Below are 18,362 nucleotides of genomic sequence, written 5' to 3'. Positions count from 1 at the left end.
AGCGGGGTCGTGGCCCTCCAGGCCACCGCTCAGGGGCGCTTGTACCTACAGCCAGGGAGGTTCCTTTCGTTCAAGGTTCTGTTGTATATTAATTTTAAGTTGCAGCATCTGCACTACAAGGTGACGCCACTAGCATTTTGATGAAGGATTTTATACATGAAAAATTTTTCATTATCTGAGTTCCCAGAGACCTGCCGATTGGTTGGCCGCCTGACCCACAGCCCTGTCTCGGAGTGTTAGGGCGGCGGCTGGGGCAGGAAGGTGTGCACTGTGACTGTTTTCTCTGTTACATGAGCAATTCATGGGATTCTCTATTCTCAGGGAAGTCAAGACTCTTCATGACCAAAAAGAAAGAGGAAAAAAAAAAAACACTTAAGTGGATTTTGCTCATTTTCTCTTGGACTTCAGTGTGAAGAACAAGCACGTGGAGTCACTGAGTTATGGCACAGTCACGTAGAGTGGCAGGAGGCTGGCCTCCATGCTCACAGAGTCTCTACAGTTTGCATTTTTGGCACATGTGATGTAGCCACGGGAAAAGAAGTTAGGGAATACGGCCTACTTTTTTTTTTTTTTTAAACAGGATATTCTTCAATGAATTCATCCTGGTTGCTTTCCTGAATTCTTTTAACATCTGCCCGAATTAAGGGTGAGGATCTCTAGTTGTTGCAGAGTGAATGACAGACCTGTGTGTGTCCTCGCAAATCACACCAGGAAGGAAAGGGTTTGTGAGACTCCTGCATGGGTGTTGCTGGCCCTTTCGCTCTTGGGGGCTGTCGAGGTCGTGGGTGGGTGGGTGTGGACAGAGCCCCCTGGACAAGGAAGTCTGCTGGCAGAGGAACCAGAGAGGAGGACGGGACGACCCAGCTGGGAGGAAGGGTCTGTCCCAAGTTTGTTGGCAGGCGGGGAGCTGTCCTGATTGCACAAGGGCATCCCTGTGCGCCCCATGGACGCCGCGGTGAGAGGCCCTCTAGTGGGGACAAGTGGCACTGCGCACCTCTGCCTCTGGCAACAGTGTGGTCCCTCAGGACCCCAAGCTCACTGTGCACCCCCATTCCAGCACGAGGGCAGCGAAGTGAGGAGGGGGCAGAGGAGCCTTCAGGGGACTCCTTGTGGACCCTGAGCGCAGTGATGGGAACATGCCAGGCTGCCCACGTGCCAGGGCTTGACAACAGCAGAGGTGACGTGCCATGTCCTTCCCAGAGAGCAGGCACAGGCTTTGTAAGGATGCTCACCTGCTTTGTCGAGCGGATGCTGGTTTTGTGAGGGTGTCCCCTTGTGAAGTTGCACTTGAGAAGGACAAGCAGAGTGGCGCTGCCCCGTGGCCACGAAGCCACTGTGGCTCGTGGTTCCAGGGTGGGGGGGGGCACTTTTCCGGGCCCACCTGCTCTGCTGTCACTCCCCTGTCCCGTGCTGTGCCATCTGTGGGGCCCCTGCTCACATTGGAGTTTGGATAATTCTCTACCTTTTTTTGTAATTGCAGAATCATAAAATATTTTAATTTCAAGGTTAGCAATTTTCTCTTGCATTCTTAATTTATAATTAGCTGGTTTATAAACCTGTTCTGCGAATATAATTTTACTGTTGCCAAATGTTCTTCATGAATAATTAAGGGCAAATCCCTATTTATCAAATTATTAATATACCTAATAGCCTTGTTTTCATAAACAATGCATTGGAGTTGGATTTAAAGAAAACCACCTCTCAGGGATCTGGTGTTCTTTTCCCACCGTGGCAGGGACCTGCTCGGGGTGTCTGCACAGAGGGACGCTTGTGCTGTGTTGATGTCACGGCCCCCGGCCTTCTTTCCCCCACAAAGGCCCAGGTATCAGTAGCTGGACAAACACAATGGCCATTCACCAGTGGGACTGGCCTCCTCGGCCTCGTGAACAATGTTGTTATTTGTTCTAGCCATTCACCAGGAGCATTTTTGGAGGAAATGTAACAGATGAAACCATCCTTTCAGCCTTTAAAATTCTCTTTCGGCATAATCCTACCCCCAACAGTAGGGGACCGCTTTTCAAAGTGAGGAAAGCAACTTTTATGTGTGAATTTGGACCTAAGGCATGAAAAGTCGCGGTCGGGCCCTGCAGTCCGGCGACCCAGACCATACATAAGGTTCGGTCCAGAAGACAGGGGAAGAGCCGGAGGAGAACGGAATCTCAGGCCAGGCGTGCGGGTGGGACGCCCGCGGAGGCTCACGCGCACCCCCTCCTCAGCTCCCTCGCTTTCATGGAGGACAACACAACTGTCCTTCCCTGTGCCCAAATCCAGATCCCCTCCTCGCCGGAAGAAGGTCTCCGGCTCCCACTTATGAGTCCTTCGAACAGTCAAAACGATAGGAAAGCCACGGTGCTGATTCACAACTTGTCATTAAAGACCAAACTCGTAGGATCTGCTGGCCGAGGTTGTGGGGTGCTGTCTCTGCACCCCCTTGTTGGGCGCGGGGAGCGCGTGCGTCTGCAGCCTCGAGGGCTGGGTTGTCAGGCCTGGTGCACGGAGGCCGCGCTTGCTTCTGTCCGGCCGCCGGGCTCCTGGTGGAGCTCTGGAAGGAGGTAGGGCCGGGCCGGGCTCTTCTTGGGGCTGGTATGTGAGCCCACTCTCCATGTGTGTGCGACTCCGTGTGTATGATTCATTCCAGAGCAGTTTTAGTCCTCATAAAATATTCATTTTGGTTGTGCAGGGCCCTGTAATTGCCATCTCTCACCCTGAATTATTTATACCTTGCACAGACTGACAAAGCTTTGCCATGCGGCACTAGATGAATCAGAAACACGGATCTTTGCTGCCAACAGCATTATAGTTTCACAAAATATGGCACCCACGTCATTCTGGGCTGCCTCATCTCTAAATCCAGCTTTTCTTGATTTGACATTTTCTTTACTCTTCCATTGTCTTAGTCAGGCAGAAAGGTTGCCTCTCAACTCAAAGCAGCAACCTTTCCTGCTTGCATTAGAGCTGCTGTGCTTGAGAGGACTAATGTGTCTTTATTGCCCTTACTTTTTTATGCTCAGTAACAAGACAGTGCTTGGGCTCACTTTAGAGCCATATATTATACATTAGCGATAAAATGATGCAAATAGTCCTGAATACTCTTCAGATAGTGGAGATCAGCCCGGATCTAGCTGCTTGTCACAAAAACAGAAAATGGAAGGTGACGCGAGAAGGTGGGTGGGGGCGTGCCCCCCAGCTGTGGGTTCTGGGCGGGCGGGGGGCGGTGCCCCGAGCACCCCGCTCCCGGCCTCCCACGTGCCTCTGCTCTCCCCGCCTGCCGCCTCCCAGCGGGCTCGCCCCGCTGCTGGGTGCTGCCTGGCACGCCCATCCATGCGCCTCTGCAGCCCCGCCTCGCTGGGGGGCCCCCGGGCGCGGTCTCTCACCACTGCCCCCCCACCCCCCCGCAATGCTCTGGGACACGAGCACTCAGAACGAGGGACGTGGGCATCCCGTCCGAATACTTAGGAATACCGTGCTAACGTGAATTAGGGGCTGGGAGGCCGGAGCCAAACTCCTCCACAAACCTTTGGAAACTAGAAAGGAAAGAAACCCAATCGGCTCTGAATGTCGGGAGCTTTCATTTCTGCGCAGACAATGACAGCCCACAGGAACTCCAGGGAAAAATCCCCGCGTGCCGAAGGCCCCAGAAAAGATCATCTGTGGAATATTCACACGCAGAGCTGTACGGCGGCGTGGGGAGCCGAGCGAGGCTTACCGTGATTTTAACACCGTGGCCCTTCTCTGAGCCGCAGACCAGGATTAATTTATGGCTCCTGGCTCATCAACAAAGGGACCTGAAGAGGGAAGGCTCAGTGCTGTTTCGAGTAATGGATGACCTGGACACACATTTCTCTTGTATTTGTTGACACGCAGGGGTAATGAAGTTAAAGCTTTGCACACATGTGCCCCCTCATTAAGCTGCATTACCTGCATTAAAACTAATAATTGCCACTCAGAGCTGTGCTCCCATTAATCATTTATAATGTTTTAATAAGTTTTTAATCAGGACCTAAAAGGCGAGAGAGGCCGGCATAGGCAGGTTTGACACTGGTGTCCTGTGTGCATGCATGGGCTTGATTTAAAATGTGATTTTTTTTTTTTATTAATAATTCAACCCACAAAGATGATAGTTCTTAATTAAGCGAGCTGGCGTGGACTGGGGGGGGGGTGTGCATCTGAGCAGGAGAAGACGAACAACATCTTTCCCGCTCGGAGATTGGGGCGGGGGGAACCCCAAAAAACAAAAAAAAATGCACATCTGTTTTGAGAACGATCTCCACAGTCGTCTGAAGTCAGCATGGCAAGAAGAGCAAAGATCCCGAAAAAATGCACCCGCGCGTGGTGGGAGGGGTGTGAAGCCCCACGTTCGGGTCCGCGTAGGCACTTCATCTCTGTGCACAAAGTCTCTGTGAGAAGTCTCCCCCAGAGCTGGCAACAAGTCAGGGGGTGCATCTGATGTGAGCCAAGTGATGCTGGCATTTTTCTTAAATAAGGAGCTTCGTGATCAGAGCCGGCAAATAGAGCAGTGTCCAGAGGGAGTGAGGAAGCTGTTTTAATGAGCCCACAGCGAAAGACAAAATACAGACTGATTGACAGGGCGAATGATCTGGTGGGGAAATAATGTCAATGCTGCATCGCCCATTAGAAATAGAGAAATAGGTAAAGAGGAAAAGAAAGATAGGCACTTGAAACAAGAACCCTAGTGTAAATATAGTGCACTTCACATTTCTTTTGTGTTGTGCGGTTGACTTCTTTTAAACAGATAACCTTATCAAAACTATCATGAAATATCAGGAACCGTTACAGAAAATACTAACTAGAATCCTGACAGCGAGGCAGGTCGGGGAGCTGACAAAAGCATAGGACTCCCGGATGCGTTTGCGTTTAGAGTGTCTACCTGGGTTTTACTTATCTGAACACATTAAAACCACCCGGAAAAGTTTAATGCAAGTCATACAAATTTCTCCAAAAGGAGGGCTCGGCAGCATCTGTTCTAGAGGTGGATATTGAACTGGCCAGCAAAGCTATTAAATCTCATCAGATCTCCTTGGCATCATTTTAATGAGAATCATTGCAAAAGTACAAGATCATGGTATCTATAAGTACCTCTTGACAGCCGCTGGTGAAAGTGTAATGAAAAGAAAAACCATTATAGCAGAAATTTAGTGATAAGGCTCTTTGGAGGGACGGTGGGGCCTAGTGTGGCTCTAGACCGTGAAGGGTTAATTTTCTAAACCTAATAATGTTCGATAGTGAGGTATTTGTCAGGAGATAAAGAAGTGATAGAATCTGGGAAGTGGGTCCCTTGGTGATTGTAGTACAAATATTGTTAATGCGGTGTGGTTACTACAGCGAAGGGGAGTAAAATAGCTCTAGTCCACTAGAGACAGGCTCGGCTACAGTAGAGCAGGAACCTCCAGACAAAGGCCAGTAATTGTTGAACTGCGAGTCAAGCCGTGGATGTTTTCAAATCCTCATCCACCTATATTTACATGCAGGATGCCCCGCGTGCGGGGGGCCGGCGCGCACGGAGCCCGGGATCCCACGGTGGGGAGCTGGGCAGCCCCAGACCTCTCGCCAGGGGAGGGGAGCCCCTCACGGAGGACATCTGGGCACAGCCGTAAAATTCAATACTGTCACCCTCTGCCCCTTCATTATGACGTCACGCAGGCCCTACAAGTATATGAGACCCATAACTTGAAATGTACAAGAATTTAATAAGTCTGGTGTTGGAGCAATTTGTCATGGCATATTTGAAGAATAAATCAGCCTAATGGAGCAGACTTTTCCTCCCGTATGGCATTACGGAACGTGAGCCCTGTAATAGCTAATGGCAGGAGAGGGAGAAAAAAGAGAGGCCTGACATTCAGACCCTCGCATTTTGGAAATCCGATACGTATTGACCTGTGTACTATCTCAGTGCCCAGATCTGATGTCAGCAGAATGTAGTCTTGTATAGGAACTGCTCATTACAGGTTTGGTGCAGGAAGCACATTGTCTCCGAGCACCAGAACCCGATCGGCTAGAATTGCTCAGTAATCAATACTCCAGCGACTGATGGCCGGGCGCACACACCACAGCTGCGGCCACTGCTTTCAGGGACTTCCCAGTAATTAGCAGGGACTTCAAAGAAGCACTCCACTGGTCACTTTCTTATCAGTCAGGGAAAAGTCTCTTAAAGGCTCTATCTTTTAATTTGGCTCTTTAACTGTTTCCTTTCAAGAGCGCAGGGGCGGCCACAGCCCCGACTCCCCGAGCGGCCCCGCTCCTTTCCACGCACCCCTCCACATTGGGGCAGGGGCTGGAGGCTGTGGTGAGTCGCCGTGGATTGACGGAACACAAAATGAACTGTTTTAAAGTGCGCAATTCAGTGGCATGTAGTACCTTCCCAGGATTGTGCAACCACCACCCCTCTGTGGGTCCAGACACTTCCACCGCCCCCAAAAGGAGACCCTGGACCATTGAGGTGTTGCCCCCCCCCCCGCTCCCAGACCCTGGCCACCACCAGTGGGTGGGGACTTCGACAGCTGCATTTTCTGGTTGGTTGGTATCCCGTACTCTTTCTTGTCAAGGCAGTGTTATGAGAATAGCCTTCTGGTTTTGCATTCTGGATTCAGGAACTACAAGCGTGGGGTTTGGTCTGGAATGGGGTTCACTGGTGACCTCTGGAAGCTCTCAGCGCCATGATTCACACTCGTATGCTTTGAGTTTTCTGATTGATGACACGGAGGTCTATCCATGGCCGTCTTCATTTGCTGCTTATTAAGAGCTCAGCCTTAAAATGGAAAGGTGAGCAGCACCCCCTTACCCCCCTCCCCCACCGAAAAATGATACCAATATTTTTCATTCTTGGCTCCATTTTCCCATATTGCCCACAGTAGAGCGCCAGACGAGGGGGCCTTGCCTGCTGGTTCAGAGGCTGGAACCTCTGGGAGGGGTCTGCGGCAAGCCAGAGCTGTTTGCTCCGAGCCCGTGCTCAGGTGGGGTCTGAGGTCTCCTCGGACGGCCTGTTGGGCTCACACCTTGCAGCATGCTGTCACTCACGTTTTCAAGCACTGGTGAGACCAAGCTCTGGAAGAGTCTAAGACTTGGTGATTAAAAATAAAAAAAAAGAATCCCTCCATATAGGATTCCCGAAATGCTGAGAGGAGGTAATTTCAAACAAGTGATACACACGTGCAAAAGGCAAGCAATTAAAACTGCTCAAAGTTCCTTTTTTCTCCTCAATCACCAGGGTGCGCACGCCAAGCCCACTGCATTTCTAAGGAGACAATCTATTTCTCCTTTGACCAGAGGGAAAAAAATCATTATTACATGATTAGTGGCTTCAGCTAGGTGAGAAGCAGCAGTGCAGGGAAGGCAGTGAGGATGAGTGGTATTAATTACCTAACACTTGCTGGCAAGATAATTTTATCAGTGATTTGGCCACTGGTAAGTTGCAGCTTTTGATGCAAGTGGGCAGGTTCTTAGCTATGGAAACATGAGGGAAGGGAATGGTGTCAGATGAAATGCATCTCATCAGCTTTTCTCTGACAAACCAAATTCATTCCTTATGTAATTGATAACGGCCTTGTCCAATTATTTCACACATTACAATACACAGAGGCCCCCTTTACAGGTTTTGCAGGGCTGTAATTAGCTATGCTAATATCCCCTTTATTGGCCCTAATATTGCTCAACACCTTTTGCCATCCTGGAACCCACGAGAGCCCCGTGGCCTGTCAGGACCGCTGATTATTGAGAAGGATAGCTTTAATCAAACATAATTGCAGTTAATTTTTCTCTCCTGCTCTCTGTTGCCAGCGTCTAATGCCACGGACTCCTTGATATTCCATTAAATTACAATTAAGCAGCCTCCTTTGTTTCTGATTGTCCTGAACACCACCACAAAGTTGTGCAGCCGTTTAAAGGAGAGCTGTTTGTCCTAATTGCCTACGCGCACACAAAGGGCCAATTTATACAATGCCCATGTAGAATTTAAACAGTTCATAATGTAATGGATATTACACAGGAGCCTAACACTACAATTAAAATGATTTTCATCAGATAGAGAAGCTCCGGTTAATCAGCTTCATAAAAGTAAATATAAATGAACTAATTCATAGCTTAAACACACAGAAGTGGAGCAGACTCTGAAATGAGTTACTGCGGTGGGGGCTTGCCCCTTATTGGGGGAGGGGGGATGCTGAGGGTGGGCTCCCATCGAATCTGTCGGTCCCGTTTCTTGCGGTGGCCCCGCTCATGGTGTCCTCGTCTGCCGCCCCGCACTTCCGTGGACGCTGCGGCCGTCTGGGAGGATGCTGGTATGGATGCAGCCAAGACTGAGTCTAACTTGGCTTGGCGGGCGCAGCCGTGGCCGGGCTCTGCTGGGTCGCGGTCCCCGCAGACGTGAGGGCCTGCCCCGGGGGGTCTGCAGTGCAGACGGCAGGTACCATGGCTGGAGGCAGCGGCTCTCCCTAGGCCGCGGCCCTGCGTCCACCTTCCCAGGTGCTGGTGCGCGGGAGGTGGCGGTCCCCCCAGAACCTGTGCGCGTGTGCGAGCGCTGGGGGTCGCGCCTGTGGCCTCCTCTGTGAGTCCCTGCACGGGCTCCAGGCCGAAACCTGGTTTCTGAAGTAATGAGATCCTACCTCTCCCTCTTCTAATCGCTACTGAGAACTTTCCAGGATTGTGCGCCGTCTCCGAGCAGAATATTACTGGGGAGTTTCAGTGAATGTGCAGCAGTTTGCCCTGGGCAGCTGCCTTCCCTCCTGCCTGAGAGAAACAAGTAAATAAAGCCCATATTTCAAGCTTGATTTACTCTGGTACCTACTGTGAAAGCTGATGGCTCTTTAGGGAAATAAAGACAGGGTCAGGGAATTAGTGTACATAATGGTCATTTTGATGATGGGCCAACAGATGCAATGGAAAGCACACTGTACACAATTAAGCATAATGTACTAATGACAGGTTCGAATTTTTATCGCCTCTTTGCCATCGAGCAGCAAATCCATGTTTAGCAGTAATAAAGAGTTTATTGGTGTTAAAGCCAAAGATTTTCTGACATAGGAAAGATTTTTCCTTTCATAACAAGAGTATTAAATCCTTTGTGTACCAGACTCTGGAAGTGAGATATGTAAAGTGGTTGTCAGATATTTCTTAGGAAAAAAGCCAATTACAGGGTAATTGAGTAAAAGGATGAGAATTATCATTTGACTTCACGTGTAGTAGGGCACCCGGCATCCTCACGCTCCCCGAACGTCAGCACGGCCCGGCTTGGAGAGCCATGCACGGGCTCTCCTGTGTCATCCGCCTGAGGATGAGGCCTGACAGATTTCCTCCGCTTAAACACGAGCCAAACAAGGTGGAAAAGTAAGCACAAGGCTCCTCTTCCTCCTGGCTGGAGCTTCCCGTCTCTGGCCCTTGATGTTGTGCCATATCATGTCTGGTTATTGGGACCTGAGCGCGTGAAGGGGGTCCTGCCCTCCGGTGCCGTGCGTGTCCACAGCTCACGAGACACTCGGGATCAAAGCAAAAACTACCGGCGCCACCTCCCAAATCAGCGTGTGTACCTGCACCAGAGCCAGGCCCCAAGAATGCTGAGGTTCGGGGGGCCCGGCGGGCGCCCAGCTTTGTGCTGCTGAGTTCCGCCCGCAGAGGAGGTAGTGGAGGCCCGAGAGAGCGCCAGGCCCCGCTCCCCCCCCCACCATGGCCCTGGTTGGTCAACATACGCTCTGCTGTCTTAGAGGCAAAAGGTGAACCGCCTAAAAAGACATCAAGGAATTTAAAGAAACCTTCTCTGGAGAGGGGCAGGGGGAGGGTAAAAAAAAAAAAAAAAAAAAAGGAAAAGACAAATCCCTCCCATGACAGAAAGCTCCCGTAGACGGCTCCGTACAGAGGAGAGCTGCTCGGGCCGGCGCCTGCTCAGATGATTAGCCGGGTGGTAATGTGTGGCATAATTGCGCCATGTGGCTGTCCCCGAAGTGAAAACCTAATTGCCTGACAGGACGATAACTTTGTGACGCCCTCACCTTGTTAGGGCCTTCCTGATGCAGTTCAAATGCAGTGTGGCCGCAGGTGCGTCTAATTTACCTCTCTGCAGAGCGCGTGGAGTTTAATTGCACAGTGGTTGTTAGGAAAAATTGGTGGGTGGAATATCAGTGACTTACTGTATGCTGGTGGCAGATGGTGCTGAGAGGCACCGGGAGCTAAGTGTAGAGGTGAGGTGAGTTAATAAAAGATGTAAATTCTGGCCTAAAATAGTGAGGCCTGGCGGTATGTGAGAAAATTTAATGAAGTGGCCACCATTCTTTTTCCCATCAATTGGGTTTTCTTCAGCTGCGGTGAAAAGTCATCCGGGAATGCGGTTAGAGAAATGAATCTTCGCCTGTGGAGTCTTTTTTGTTTTCTGATATGATCATTGTCAACAAGGAACCTTGACCGTAAGGTCGAGTTCAAGGAAATCATGTGAAACTTCATGAAAAATGAATAATCCCAAGTAGGACAGGTGACATTTGGACAGAAAAGAGAGGAGTTTTGTTGGTAGCCTTGCCGGACAGGACGCTCAGACGCCGGAAGAGGGCACGCATGTCAGCCAGAGACCCCCTGCCCCCCGGCGCAGCCCACGGTGGCTGTGGCCCCATCAGGACGAGGCAGAGGGGTGCGGGAACCAGACCCCCGTGTTCCCCGTGCCGGGCGCTCCAGCCCAGGCGCGCACGTTGGGAGCCAGAGCTTCTGTCCTTGTCACTGAGCACACGGGCATGGAGGGGACAGCGTGATGAGGTTTTTGTCACAGCATCTCAACACACTGTCAGGACCCCTGAATCTTCACACCTCAAGGCACAAGGGCAGGGCTTGGCGGGAGATAGAATCGCTCTCGCCCTGAGCCCGGGCTGGGGGTTGCTTCTCCTGCTTTCCACCTGAGCTGCTGCTTCAGTGCCGGCTTGGAATCACTGATTATTTCCTCAAAAACACATGTAGACCCTTCACAGAAGTCACTGCAGTCCTTAAAGCACAGCCGCAAATCCTTTCTTTTCTTAGGAGTTGCATCCACCGTAACTTTTAAAAATTCGTCTTGGGAAGTCTGTTTACCTAGGCGGCTTGGCTGCCAGATAAAGTTGAGCACATCCAGTTACAGTTGAGCTATGGGTAAACAAGTTTTTTAGGATAGGGATGCTTTGGGACATACCTATCCTAAGAAATTATTTGTCATCTACCCGGAGCCCAAATGTCACTGTGCATCCTGTGTTCTCATTTGCCGAAACTGGCAGCCCCGTCTGGGCTGGACAGTTCCCCAGTGGTTACCGTGCAAAGGTCCAGGCAGCGGATGGCCCAGTCCAGGTCGCAGATGCTGTCCTAAAGCTTGGAGACCCATACTGTCAAGACAGATGTAAGTTTGTGGACATCTGGGCTGGCGGTCAGACCCAGTACCGCCCCCTACAGGCGGTGAGCGCGCGGTGGCGGGTAACCTCCACCACTCCCCACGCAACAGTGTCTTTCTAAAAGTTTGTGAGTTTGTCTCATGACCCTAACACATATCCGTTTTTTGTATTTTTATAGATTCTTTCTAAAGTTTTTCCTCAAGTGCAATCAGAACTGTTTGAAGAATGCAGGCAACCCTCGAGATATGCGGAGATTCCAGGTACACATCTCTCAAAGACACGCGGGCCACGGTCCGGACTTTTAACATGAAATTTGAATTCTCTGATGTTGCGATTGTTCAGAAAACAGTCTTTAGTTCTCCAAGGGCTTGGGAGCAAACCCGAATTGGTCCATTTGATAAAATATTTAAATCACTTTGCCTTAAAAATGATTCGGCCTCTTCAGTATGCCAGATTCATCGAGTCTGTGCACACTGGGGTTGGCTCTGAAAATGTGACCTTGGCTTATAAGGTGCACCTCTTAGAGTGGTTGCGCCATGCCTTGCCTCCGCTTTGGGCTGCCAGGTCACAGCTGCAGGTTAAGACGGGTTCCCCCTGACGTTCAGCCATGGTGAGTCTTGTAGGTGTGTTTCAGAATGACTGTTTTAGAATCTCTTCAAATACGTTAGTGCATAACGTAGCCCGTTTCCTCAGCCGTACGTAGCCATGCACAACTGATGGGAACTTGGAGCCCGTGCCCAAAGGTCTTCTCTTAGGGATCGATGGGTGGATTTTTCATGGGGCAGAGCCATAGTGAAGCCTGTTGGGTAAGCACAAGACCTTGGGCCCTCCTCTTGAAGGGAGCTGCACCTGTTTGATGCTGGCCTCTACATGTTCCAGAATGTTCCCCCAGCTCAGCTTCCTTTCCCTCAGGGTTGATGTATTCTTGCTTCCTTACACCATTGCCTAATTGCTAGGCCATGTTGCTGGATGCAGGCTAACTCATATTCTGGTTTGCTTCAGAGGATTTCATCTCAAGGAGAGAAGGTAGAGCTGGATGGGTTATCCCTGAGTGCATATTTTTCTCGCCTTTGTGAATGATTAGGAGGTTGCTTCAGGGTGAGAGGTACTCCCTGCACAATGGATTATTTCGCTGATTTTAATTGTGAAAATATTCTGGGCCGGGACACAGAACTGCTGCTAGTCCCTACCAACCAGAGAGGAATCTGGCAGCTAGTGGGAATGAATGCTAGATTGCATGACTTACTCTCAAACCGCTCAAGGTCATCTTTAGCAATTTAACTTAACGTTCCAGTCCTTTAGGACATGTGACATTTGTCTTTACAGCCAACAAGCCAATCAGAGAAGGGTCTGTGGGCTGGTCCACAGTCATGCTCTGCAGGTGGGGACAGTGTCTCCTGTAAACAGCTGGGCCTGCCTCCAACCTTCCAGCCCCAGGCTTCACAGTGGTATCTGCCCATCAGAGCAGAGTGGAAGGGTGCACTTGGTCTCGCCATTGGCCAACACACCCTCAGTTGCAGTGGGCCCAGAGTTACTAGAAGGACTTGCTGGGCTCTCTTTAGCTTGTCTTCCTGCCTCTCAGGAGAGTTTGTACACAGTACTTCCAGCTGGCTTCACAGACTCAGCACCTTCCTGTAGGTGCACTGCAGGGCTGGCCCAGGCCAAGAAACAAAACACAGCTTGTCTGCTTCCTCTGCTGAGCCACACGCTTTTCCCTTGGTGACTGACCTATATAGAGATGACAGAGCAAAGACAGTGTCCTTTTTTTATTTTTATTTTTACCTTTCTTGCTTCTTTAACGTATCCTGGTCTGAGAACTTAAAGAGGGTCAAGTCTGGCTCAGCATTCGTTCCGTGGCCTAGCCTCACGTTCAGGTGATGGTGCAGGTCCTCCCGAGCCCTGGGTCCTGGGGGCAGAGGCGGCCAGGGCACTGCACGTGCCCGCCCCGTGGGTGGGTGGCCGTCGATGAGAAGAGAATGACGTGTCTAGGCTGGATGTGGGGACGCCGATGGTGATGCCCACAGTGTTTTGAGGCTCAGAGGGGCCCAATACTATGAGACTCCAATCGTCTTGGTGAGGCCCACCCAGGAAAGAAGCATCAAGGAAGCTGCCCCTGGGAGGGAGTTTTGGGGGGTGTGGTAGATACAGCCCCTGCTTCACAATCTTCCTGTGGGGCCTGAGATTTTTTTAATGAAAAAGTCAATTACACATGTATTCAAATATATGTGTGTGTGTGTGTGTGTGTGTGTGTGTGTGTGTATGCAGCTTTGACTTTTTTAACCCTTAAAAATGTTACTTTTTATTTTTGATCAATTTTATTTATTTTTTTCTAATAGACTTTTTTTTTTTAGCAGGGTGGGGCAGAGGGAGAGAGAATCTCAGGCAGAGTCCCTGGGGAGCACAGAGCCTGACACCATGCTCAGTCCCACAACCCTAGGATCATGACCCTAGCCGAAATCAGTAGTCGTATGCCTAACTCCTGAGTCACCTGGTGCCCCTCTAATAGACTGTTTTTTTATTTTAAAAGGTTTTATTTATTTATTTGTCAGAGAGAGAGAGAGAGAGAGGGAAAGCCTGATGCGGGATTCGATCCCAGGACTGTGGGATCATGACCTGATCCGAAGGCAGACACTTAACTGACTGAGCCACTCAGGTGTCCCAGTAGATTGGTTTTTTAAAGAGCAGTTTTAAGCTTTCAGGAAGAATCCACGAAGGTTCCGAGCATTCCCATGTGCCCCCTGGGCACCCCCTCCCTCCCAGTTGCCCCTGGTGTTTAATGTCCCACATTGGCGAGGTACATTGGCTACATGGGATTAACCAGTGTTCTGTTAACCAAGGTCCGCTGTAGCTTCGGCTTTCAGTGGTCATTTTCCAGGGCGTGTTTGGACATGTGCAGACCAGGCGGGGAGAGCAGACGTGGACTGGGAACCCTTCTGGTCCCCTTCTCTCCTGTCCAGCTGCATGTTTCTCTGTGGGGCTGTGCTGCTCGAGGTGGTACTGGCCCTCACCACTGCCCACATGTGGCCAAGGCCAGGCTCCCAGCACCCCAGATGCTGGCTCCAGCCACAAGTCCTGCTGTGAGACCCAGACTGAATCAGGGCTCGTGTCTTTGCTGCTCATATCAGCTCTTCTGGAAATAATGGACCACATGGGCCCCCCTCTGTTTAAGAAAAACCTTAAGGCCGGGTAGTGATTCTCGTTTCCCAAGTCCATTAAAGGGTGCCATCTCTGGGCTACCTGGGAAGGCGCCCGGGGTCGGCAGGGCATTGGCACCAGGGTCCTTGCCAGTCTCCGCAGTGAACTTGAGAAAGGATGCTTGCTCTGGATTGAAAACGCTGCCACTACTCATATTCAGCTTGGTCTTTTCAGATTCAGGAAGGTTCATAACCAGACATTAGATGTAATTGTCAAATCGACCCAGGGATCACAGATGATGGGCTGGGGTAGCCGGAGTCCTTCTGATTTAGGAAGCCTGTTTTTGGCAACCCTGAATCCTCACAACTCTTCAAGGGAGGACAGTCTCAAGTGAACTAATTTTAATTAGATAAACTATCTAATCAATATGTGAACAGATCAATCAAAACAGCAGCTTTAAAATGAGCGGCTGGAGGGGTGTTTCTGAAGCTAATGGCTAGAAGAATATTTCTCTGAATTGAATTCACTTGTTAGCATAATAGGAGATTAAACTGTAATTAGTGTAGCGGGTTTTGAAGAGAAGCAATCTTGAGTCAAAACAAAGCAAAACAGCCCACCCACCCCCACTAACCAAAAAAGCTGCGGGTGCTGGTGGCTTAGGAGGCCGCGCGGGAGCGGGTGCGGCTCGGGGCGCACCGTGGGGCCGGCGGCGGCTTCTGTCTCACCCAGCGGGTGGCTGTCTGTCCCTCCGCCAGCTCGTTTCACATCCGCTTCGTCTTCGCAGGTTGTTGTGTCGACAACAGTCAACGTGGACGGCCACGTGCTGGCCGTGTCTGACAACATGTTTGTGCACAACAATTCCAAACACGGGCGGCGGGCCCGCCGCCTAGACCCGTCAGAAGGTACGGCCCCTTCTTATCTGGAAAATGGTAGGCACACATGTTACATGTCTTTTTTTATTTGCAATGTTTTTTTTCCTTTGCACCATCCTTTATGTTGATTCATGTCGCGCTGCCCTCACCAGGGGCCCCTCCTGGGTCTGCGGCCCCCTCGAGGGCCTGGCGCCCCGCCTGCCCCCCCCCCCCCCCACCCAGAGCCTGCCGCCGGGGTCCTCTCCTGCTTCCCTTGTCCTGTTATGGAGGGGCCTCACTCACCTCACCTGCCATGGGCTTCACTTTATCGGTTTGTTTGTTTCTAAGCTTTCTTTTGCTTGGAGCTTTTCTTGCAGTTTTAATTTATTTGGTTTTATTTGGGCTGTCCTAAGCCCCCATCCAGAAGGTCATCCCCAGATATTCTGTGCACGTTTCAGTGGGTGGTTACGTTGTGGGCCCATCAGCTCAGAACAGACATCGAGGACCATTTCCTGTCCCTGGATGAAATGGGTGGGGGCCAGGGTGAAGGGAATGAGGGAAAAAAAACCCAAAACGGCATAAAATGTTCTATATGAAATGCTTCCAAATGACTGACTTCTTGTTTTGCTTCTTAGAAGAATTTTGCTGAGAGCGATAGGCAGCGGGGCGGTGGTCTTAGACATGGAGTCAGGGTTCAGAAACACTTAGACACAGAGGGCTTTCCCCAAGCCCCTCACTCACGCATGTCCCCACGATTTACCCCACCCCCTGTAAAATAAGATCTTTGTCCTCTATCCCAGAACACTTCCCAATAATCCTGAGATTCTGACCACCATGAATTATTGAGAAAGGAATGTGAGGTGTTTTTTTTTTTTCTTTTTTTTTTTCTTGAAAGTGAATTGCAAACAAAACAGCATGGTTAAATCTTTTGGAGCAAAGAGCCCATAAAACTAAACCATTTTAAGACCAATCCTCCACACTGAAGTCTCGAATTCAGGAGCCACACAGCGTACACAGGAAAATGAATGAAGTGTGTGTAGGTTATCAGAATGAAATACGATTCAGACATATAAAAACTGGAAGACAGTTTATGAATCTGCTGTGGTCCACAAAAATAAACTAATTTGTTTTTCTACATTAATGACTAAGGTATAAGAGAACAAAAATATCGTAATTAAAGGTCGCCCTGGGCACCAAGTCATTAGGATCTGTGACGTACTGTTTATCTCCTTCCTATGCACTGAAGGTAGGTGTGTGTTTTGCTTAGCAACCATCACTAATGAGGTTCACAATTAAGAAGGTTGAATCCCTGGTCCTCAGTCCCCTGCTTCCCCAGAGAGCCAGCACTCACAAGGCAGGAGGTTCAAGGAGGCCCCCTCAGCCCTCTGGTGTTAGGTTGTAGTCTGGGTCCAAAATCAGCCTCCTCTAATGAGCTATTATGATCTGAGCACAGTACAAGCATTTATTTTTGTAAGTAGCAGGAAAAAGCATTTGACTGCAAGCAGAAAAAATAGCATTTAGAAAAATAAAGGCCACTAGTGGGTACCTTGGAGATAAGACCCAACTAATCAAAAGCTATTTGCAGAAGCAGTCTTGCTGAAGATTTTTTTTTAAATGTTTGCTTCTCAATATTTTATCAACATTTAAACCAAGTCACTTCCTTGCAAGCAGTTGACGTATCTCATTCTGCCCCAGAAAGTGACTCATAATTTTAAAATGCACATAGGTGACTTTGGGAACTAGAATATGTAGAGAGGTCTTCAAGAAAAAAAGGCGTTTGTCATGAATGATAAAGGTGTGTGTGTGTGTGTGTGTGTGTGTGTGTGTGTGTGTGTGTGTGTGTGTGTGTGTGTGTGTGTGTGTGTGTGTGTGTGTGTGTGTGTGTGTGTGTGTTAATTAATACCCAGTTCTCCAAGTGCTCTAGGAAGCACGACAGGGCTCTCTCCAGGATGAAGAGATACGCAGCCCATGCTTCTGCCACTTCCTGAGAGGGCCAACACTTAGGAAGTTCATTTTCAGGGCTGGCCATCACCAGCCGAAAGCCTGTTTACCTCCTTCTTCCTGCTTAGTACCTATTGTTGGGGTGGGGTGCTGGCTTTGAGTCAGTCCCACATTCTTTAAGGAGAAAGTGCCCCCATCAACCAGAGATCTGTGCCTCTCTGCAGCCTTTGCTGGCTAGCACCTCATTATCCAATCATCTGATATTCACCAGCAGTGTGTACACACTCGCTGATGGTTTCCAAGTAGACTAATTCCCCCTGCTGCTGCCGTGGATGGCTGCCACTGCGTCCTTTGAGCTCACAAAAAGCAAGGCAGATTATTTACAGTATTGAACACAGGCGAGGGGAAAACAACCAGCCCACCTTCCAGCACGGCCCGGCAGAACTCAGGCTTTCATTTTTTTCCTCGTCACTTGTGCCCTCCTAAATGACTCCAGCCCTGTTTAAACCTTCCTTGAGCCCAGCCCAGCACCCGGCCTGCAGCACAGAAGCGATTTGCATGCCAAGTGCCGTAATGCGGTTAGGTTTATGCAATAAGGGCAACCGAATCCAGGCTGCGGGGCTTTAGCGAGTTAAGGGGAACAGATGGCCCTAGGAGAGGTAAAAGGTATAATCCTATCAGCTGGAGTATCAGCCAGCCATCTGGACATCCCAAGCACAATTACAAGACATTTTAGCAGGCAGAACAAAGAAGTCTTCGTGAGGCAAGATTAGGCCTGTTTGAGTGCCTCGATATTGTGATGCAGAGAGAGGTGACAAATGCCGTGATATTACTCAGGAGAGCTTGCTGATTAACGGGACGGGGCGGGGACACGGTTTGCTAATAGAATACTGGGTACGGTAGGGAGAGAGACCCCAAAAAGAAAGCAGGGGAAACCCAACGAGGTGGCCAACCCCACGGGTTTCGAGCAGCAGCACTTTCACCTTCGGAAATCCTCGCCCCGGCCACCAGGCACCCCGGCCACGGGACGAGCCCGTCCACGTGGGCGTCGAAGGCGAAAACGTGCAGGCGGGCGTCGGAGCCAAGG

General features: G+C 50.1%; 1 protein-coding gene across 15 annotated transcripts in view; it reads left to right on the top strand.

Annotated features, from left to right (window-relative positions):
- EBF3 (EBF transcription factor 3) overlaps positions 1 to 18,362 on the top strand; it is a 126,971-nt gene that overhangs the window by 74,629 nt on the left and 33,980 nt on the right. For 11 of the 15 annotated variants that reach the window (XM_027596731.2, XM_027596732.2, XM_027596733.2 and 8 more), the window contains 2 exons: positions 11,527 to 11,608; positions 15,268 to 15,412. In XM_027596731.2, the coding sequence (XP_027452532.1) occupies positions 11,527 to 11,608; positions 15,268 to 15,412 (227 nt within the window). The remainder of the gene's footprint in view (positions 1 to 11,526; positions 11,609 to 15,267; positions 15,413 to 18,362) is intronic. The other 4 variants (XM_027596734.2, XM_035724312.1, XM_027596739.2 and 1 more) reach the window with 1 other exon arrangement.

Source organism: Zalophus californianus, chromosome 15 (genome assembly GCF_009762305.2).
Source record: "Zalophus californianus isolate mZalCal1 chromosome 15, mZalCal1.pri.v2, whole genome shotgun sequence".
Lineage (NCBI taxonomy): Eukaryota > Metazoa > Chordata > Mammalia > Carnivora > Otariidae > Zalophus > Zalophus californianus.
The sequence above is the reverse complement of the archived record's forward strand: the minus strand, read 5'-3'. Positions and strand labels throughout refer to the sequence as shown.